Raw genomic sequence first — 6,136 nt, 5'->3', positions numbered from 1 at the left:
GGCTGTCCCCCATCCCCAGAGCACTGGCACTCTGTTTGTGGTATGGTTGCAGAACAGGAATTACTTCAGGAGCGTGTAATGAAGCGGCAAATTGGCTGATACCATCCTGCAGGACCCGGGAATGCCAGAGGGATGTGGCAGAGGAAGTGGTTTGTGTGACGGGAGTGCGCGAGCGGCTCACGATGGAGCTGAGCTGGGAGAGCTCCGTAGCCGACAGCCCGGGGTTCGCTGGGCAGCTCCGCACGTCTCTGCGGGCTGCTCAAATGCTGCTGGGGGCGGTGGTGAAGGAGTGGTGCAAGTGAGAACAGTCGCAATGCAGATACAAAATCTAACTGCATGGTGAAACTGAGGCACTGAATTTGTTGCTTACACAGGGGAATTGTGAAAGAGCTGGAGAAAAACGGTCTGTCTGTATCTGGTGCTAATGGGAGACTTACTGTGGCGGCAGCTGGAGAACTGGTGTCTGCAGATGAAAAGCAGGTTTCCTCTCGCAGCCCAGGAGTGCTGGTCCACTGGGTCTGGCAGCAGACCCCACAGTGGGCTGGCTGCTTTTCCCCGCTCAACCGTCTCAGCTGGGCTCGTGCTGGACAGCTGACTGCCTACGGCAGAGGGAGAGGGAGGCCTGGAAGAGAAGGATCTGTGTGATAAAAGCAGCGCTTTCTCCTCTCCAGCTGAACTGGCTCCCCTGGCGTTTCAGTGCAAGCCTGCCCGTGCGGCGTGGGGACGGGCTCTTCCAGCCTGTCTCCCTCCTGCACTGCTGGTTCTGGCTCCGGGTGGAGGTGCCACGGGGAACCTGGGGGCTCGGTGCTGCACGGCGAGGAGGCCGTTCCTGGCTAACAGGGTGTCCAGACTTATACCGGGGAAGGAGACACAGGAGCAGCAACCTGGGGCTGCCAGCTCAGCCCCGCATGGCTCCAAGGTGATCAGACAGACTTTGTGCTCGGTGAGGGCTCTTCGGGAGCTGCGTCCAGCCTTCCCGGAGACCTTGTTACTCTGCGTGGGAGTGGAGTGCGCTGCATCAGAGCTGGCTGTCCCCTTCCCCTCCTGGGGTGGTTACGGCCCTTCCCGGGTGCTCAGCACCATTGCTGGGCTCCCCTGTGGGCTGCAACCCTGCTGCTCCCGGGGGAGAGGATGGGCTGGATGTCTCCCAGGAGCGAGGGGAGGCTCTGAGCTTGGAGCCCTGCTCACCTCTGTCTGCAGTGCGGGGATTTCCAAGTGCCGTCCCGCAAGGTTGTAGGAGCCTGGTGCCTCTCTGTGGGTGGAGGTGACCCGCGGATGAGCTGTGGAGGAAAGGGCTGCCTCAGGCTTCGGCTGTGGTCACGGAGCGGTTTCCAGCACGCCCCAGCGAGAGCTCGAAGGGCCCCCTTGCCTCGGGAGCACGTGGGAGTTTAGTGCTGGTGCGCAGCAGCCCTTAGGGGAGAGAGGAGTCGAAAGCTCTTTATTTGGTGGTGACCGAGGGGAAAGGATCCCAGAAGACGGCTGTGTGCGGATGTGGGGGCTGGAGGGATGCTGCTGGATGGGACTGAGGTGGAGGATGCCCAGCCTGGGGATGCAGGGTACATCAGGGACTAGTGCAGACCCTGATGACTGGGTGATGGATCTTGTTTGTCTCACTATCCTTTCTTCTTTTTCTTTCTTCCTTCTGTACAGATGTTTCCCTCTGGGCTCTGGCTCTAGGATGTTGGAGAACCGAGAAGAAGTAAGACCCTTTTTAACATAGGATTTGTCTCCCCTTGGCTGGGGTTTGGCATTGCTGGAGCGAATGGTCTTGGACCGAGCTCTCTGTGGAGGGGTGAGAGGTGCTGAAGGCTGGGCAGGGTCCCAGGCAGACGGAGCTGAGGGGTAGCTGGCGACGAGGATGGGAAATGCCAGAGGTGTCTGAGCTGTTTGCGCAGGGATCGTGCTGCCCCTTGGGCAGGATGGACTGGGTGGGTTACCTGTACCTGGGAGCTGCCTGGCAGGATGAGCCAGGGGGCGGTTGGGGGTACCTGACCCTGGGAACGCCTCTGAGCCCTGCATGAAGGCCGTGCCCCTTGTCCACTCCCGCCACTCTGCGTGAGCGAGCGGCGGCAAGGCTGGTGCGGGCCACGAGCGCTGCCTCCCTGCGCTCAGGCTGTGTTTGTGCCGCCAGGAGCTGACCACGGTGCGTGTGCAGGACCCCCGGGTGCAGAACGAAGGCTCCTGGAACTCCTATGTGGATTATAAAATCTTCCTCCACGTGAGTGGAAGCTGGCAAAGGGGGGTGAACTGCAGAGCTCACTTGTGCCATACATGAGTCTTGTGAGTGGTGTTGTCTGACCGTGTCCCTCTATGTTGAGGGGGATGGAAGGAGCCACAGCTCTGATTCCATGGTATTTTTGCAGACCAACAGCAAGGCCTTTACTGCCAAGACCTCATGTGTGCGGCGCCGGTACCGTGAATTCGTGTGGCTGAGGAGGCAGCTCCAGAGGAACGCAGGCTTGGTGTAAGCATATCTTGTGCCCACCTCCTGTCCTCCACCTGCAGCCATACCCTGCATTTCCAGTTACCCATGATGTTGGGGTGACCCAACCCTGAACCGCTGCTTCTGCTCTGTTCCTGCAGGCCTGTCCCAGAGCTGCCTGGAAAATCCACCTTCTTTGTGGGCAGCACAGATGAGTTCATTGAGAAGCGGAGACAGGGGCTGCAGCAGTTCCTGGAGAAGTGAGTAAAGCACTTGAACATGCCCTTGCTGGGGCTGGATGGGGGGAAGAGGACTCCCTGCTCCAGTCTTGCTTTGCAGATGCTGGCTGTGAGCTGGAGATAGAGCAGTTGATGGTCACCCTGGCTGCGTGGGGCCCACGAGCTGTCGGATGGGCAGGACCTCCTATGCCCCGCGTGTGCTCTGCTCCTGGGGACCTGTGTCACTCTCACCTTGTTCTGTCTGTGTGCAGGGTTGTGCAGAACGTAGTCCTCCTCTCCGACAGCCGCCTGCACCTCTTCCTGCAGAGCCAGCTCTCGGTGCCCGAGATAGAGGCATGCGTGCAAGGCCAGGGCTCGCTGACGGTGACGGAAGCCATCCTGCACTATGCCATGTCCAACTGCGGCTGGGTGCAGGAGGAAGAGAGTCGCCCTGCGCTGCTGCTGGGAGGAGACCTGCAGGGCAGGTAATGCAGGTGGGGAAGGACCGGCCCGGAGGTACCACCAGCCAGGCAGCCGCAGGCTCCCTTGTGCTTTGAGCTGCTTTGTGCTGGCTCGAGCAGGACTTGCTAACGGCAGTGCTCTGAGCCGGCCAGTGACTGGCTGTCTGCACCTCCCCTTGTCAGTGCTTGCAGCTGTGAGGCTGGCTACAGCCTGATCCGAAATGGTTGGTGTCTGTGCAAGGGAGTTTCAGCAAGAGGAAAAAGCCCCTGCTGTGAAACAAGGAGCTGCTGGGCTTTCTAGGGACCCCTGAACCTTTTTGAGCTGCTTGTCCCATCCTTGTTACATGCATTTAAGGGAATTAAGTGCAGCGTGTGTCCCCCAGCCCTGCATGCTGAACAGGCAGGATTTCTGAGGGTTAGGCTAAGGGAGCTGGACATCTCAGGCTGTCACCAGCATTCTCCTGTACTGCCCTCCAGGCTCCCTGGGAGTGTCTGACCTGTCCTGGCCTTGGCCAAGGCTTAGCAGAGAAAAGCTCGAGTCCCTCGGAAGAATTTAAGCTGAGATTTAGAGGAGTCTTTAGATGTTTTCCTCCCTTAATCTCTGGGGAGCAAGAAGCCTTTGGAGGCTTTTGGAGCTCAGGCTTTCTGTGCATCTTGTCTTGGTCCTTGTAGCATGAGTGGGTTGTGCAGTTCCTCATGCTCATCAGAGCTTCAGAGCGCTTGCTGCGTGCTGAGGAATTAACCAGGCGTCTCCCCGCGGGAGCTGTGGGGCAGCTGCTCCCATGCAGCCAGTCAAGGGTGTTTTGCACTTGGAGGTGACTGACACGATGAGGGAGCTCATCCTGAATGTGCCACCACTGCGCCGCTCCCTGCAAGGAGCTGAACAAGCACAGACATCACCCACATGTGTCCTGGCTAATGCGCGAGTCCTGCAGCAGGCGCTGGGTCCCTGGTTGTGCTTGCTGGCAGCCCGGTGCGCCTGGCAGAGACGCTCTGGGTCCCCTGCTCCTCCGACAAGATTTTTGCCTGCTTACCGGGAAGCTGCCTGGCCTTTTGCACCACCCAGTCCCTGTGTTTCTTCATCTTGGTTTTCAAATAGCAGGAAGAAAGAGGTGTCTGGACTCCAGCAAGAGACCTGTTTTTAAATAGAGCCTTTCTGGTTTAAGGAAGGGGTTTGAGGGAACAGAGCAGCCCAGGTTAATGGGTAGGTACCCAGGCACTGTGGCTTCATACATCCCGGGCTGCTGCCAGCACTGCCTTCCTCTCTCTGGTGGCAGTCTCCTCTGCTCCAGGCTCTTGTGCAGGGCTGAGCGGCTGCTGCCATGGCTGAGCTGGCTGGTTGGGAGCAGGGGGCTGTTGTGGGGCTGTGCAGAGGGAAAGCGGCCTTCACTGGGCAGAAGGGATTGCGCCAAAGCAACTGCAGGTGACTTGGATACACACGGGCGTCCCAGCCTGCTCTGGGCAGCCAGGGCCCTGCATCTTCCTTGGATCCTTTCTCCGTTCTGACCCATTTTCTCTTTCTAGCTATGCTGGCCTGGGAAGCCCACAGGGTCCAAGCTGCCTAGAGACCTTCCCTCACTGGAGTGACTTTGGCATGGAAGACAGCCACTCGGACAGTCTGGATGCACCAGCTGAGCGTGAGACACAGTAAACGGCTCTAGCGACCTCACCTGCCCTTCCCGGGACCTGCAGCACTTGCTGGGTGAGGAGGACCACCACTGAGCTGGAGGGATGTCCAGGGCAACAGGACTGGGGCTGTACTGGGAACACAGCCTTGTCCTTGGCTTTGCAGTGTCCAGGGCTCACGTGCTTTCTCCCTGCTGACTCTGGACTGTCCTTGATGTCCCAGGCAGCGTGTTCATGTAGCTCTTCTTTTCAGAGAAGAGATCTAGTGGTTAGTGAAACCTGTGTTTGTTGTTCCCATGGCCTTTGCTCTCGGACTGGAGCAGTTGGAGGGCTTAGATGGCTGCTCTGCCGTGCCAGCAGGGGCCCGTGTTCTTGGCATGTCCCTTGCCCAGCGCAGAGTCGGGTATGGCTCGATGGCTCACATCCAGCACGAGAGGGGAATGCTTTGGCCCTGGTGCGGAGCCGCAGGCTGCGAGCAGGGGCTGGCCGCTGCCCAGCTCTGTCCTCGTGGGTTTCTTGAGTTCAGTTCCCTCGCGCTCCCCTCTGAGACGCAGGCAGCAGAGGCTGCATTTCCCTGGTAATAGCCATGCTGTGCTCCTGCAGCTCACACGCTGGGTGCAGATACCATATCCACACCTGGGGCCTCCTGGCACTGCTTGCCCTGCAGGTTGTGCGCAGCTGGGATGAAGGGGGACATGCTCCCCTTGGGGGCTGTTGCCTGGGATCTCCTGTGCCCTGGGAGCACAGGGCTCGGGAACGAGGCAGCGGGGAGGTAGATGGGAGGCAGTTTCTCTCCTCTGGCCCCATGGAGGGGAAACCACTTCCAGATGGGCTCCTGCAGGAGAGCAAACGTCCTTCCGCACACACTGGTTGTTGTGCACAGCTGGGAACCTGGGGTGACAGCAAGGGAATGGGGGGGGGGGGCACAGCCAGTATGTAGTTTGTTTGCTAGAAGAGAAGGAGCATGTAGCTTCCCTGGAGTCGGTGTCCGGCAGTGCCTGGGCTCCGGTTGCTCTTGACGCTGCTCCCTGTACTCTCCTGCACTTTTTCCTGCTACCCTGAGCACTGGTGAAGGCAGAGCTGACGTGCTCCGACTTGAAATAAAAATGAAGTAGAAGAGACCTACTGGTGCTGGCAATGTGTGTCCTCGCTGCGTGGGTGGAGGGAGCTGAGCGGAGCCGAGGCCAAGCTAATTGCTTTAGGGAGAAGAGCAGGTTATTGCACCTCTCCCACCCTGGCTATGCCGTTGCAATCAGCAGGGATGACCCTCCCCTGGGCGGCTTGGAGGAGAGGGGCTCCCCTGGGGAGAGCCCCAGGGGCTGGGATGGGACAGAGGGGGGCGGCGGGATTCCACCTTGTCCCTGGGGGGCTGCGGCTGCGCTGGAGCCCTCCCTGCTGCCGGAGCTGCC

The 6,136-nt window shown here is 59.5% G+C and overlaps 1 protein-coding gene across 3 annotated transcripts; it reads left to right on the top strand.

The window, feature by feature from the left end:
* The first annotated feature begins 893 nt into the window (after positions 1-893).
* On the top strand, positions 894-5,848 carry SNX11 (sorting nexin 11). 3 transcript variants are annotated; one of them, XM_026071878.1, is made up of 7 exons: positions 894-919; positions 1,651-1,699; positions 2,132-2,218; positions 2,364-2,464; positions 2,584-2,682; positions 2,913-3,125; positions 4,626-5,848. In XM_026071878.1, exons 1-7 carry the CDS (start codon positions 909-911, stop codon positions 4,750-4,752), a joined length of 687 nt encoding a protein of 228 aa, XP_025927663.1. In that variant the 5' UTR covers positions 894-908; the 3' UTR covers positions 4,753-5,848. The 3 variants fall into 3 exon arrangements, with proteins under 3 accessions (XP_025927663.1, XP_025927662.1, XP_025927661.1); XM_026071877.1 differs by lacking the exon at positions 894-919 and adding an exon at positions 987-1,527; XM_026071876.1 differs by lacking the exon at positions 894-919 and adding an exon at positions 1,492-1,556.
* The last annotated feature ends 288 nt before the right edge of the window (positions 5,849-6,136 follow it).

The sequence above is a fragment of the Apteryx rowi genome, unplaced genomic scaffold (assembly GCF_003343035.1).
Source record: "Apteryx rowi isolate R43461 unplaced genomic scaffold, aptRow1 scaffold_331, whole genome shotgun sequence".
Lineage (NCBI taxonomy): Eukaryota > Metazoa > Chordata > Aves > Apterygiformes > Apterygidae > Apteryx > Apteryx rowi.
This window is presented reverse-complemented; position numbering and strand designations above follow the sequence as displayed.

What these genes read in the sequence shown, in the direction of transcription:
- SNX11 (XM_026071876.1), top strand. Translation starts at nt 1,507, where the DNA reads ATGCTGCTGGATGGGACTGAGGTGGAGGATGCCCAGCCTGGGGATGCA. An exon ending in GCCCAGCCTGGGGATGCAGG is followed by an intron (nt 1,557 to 1,650) that starts GTACATCAGGGA and finishes CCTTCTGTACAG; the next exon opens with ATGTTTCCCTCTGGGCTCTG. An exon ending in GGAGGAGACCTGCAGGGCAG is followed by an intron (nt 3,126 to 4,625) that starts GTAATGCAGGTG and finishes TTCTCTTTCTAG; the next exon opens with CTATGCTGGCCTGGGAAGCC.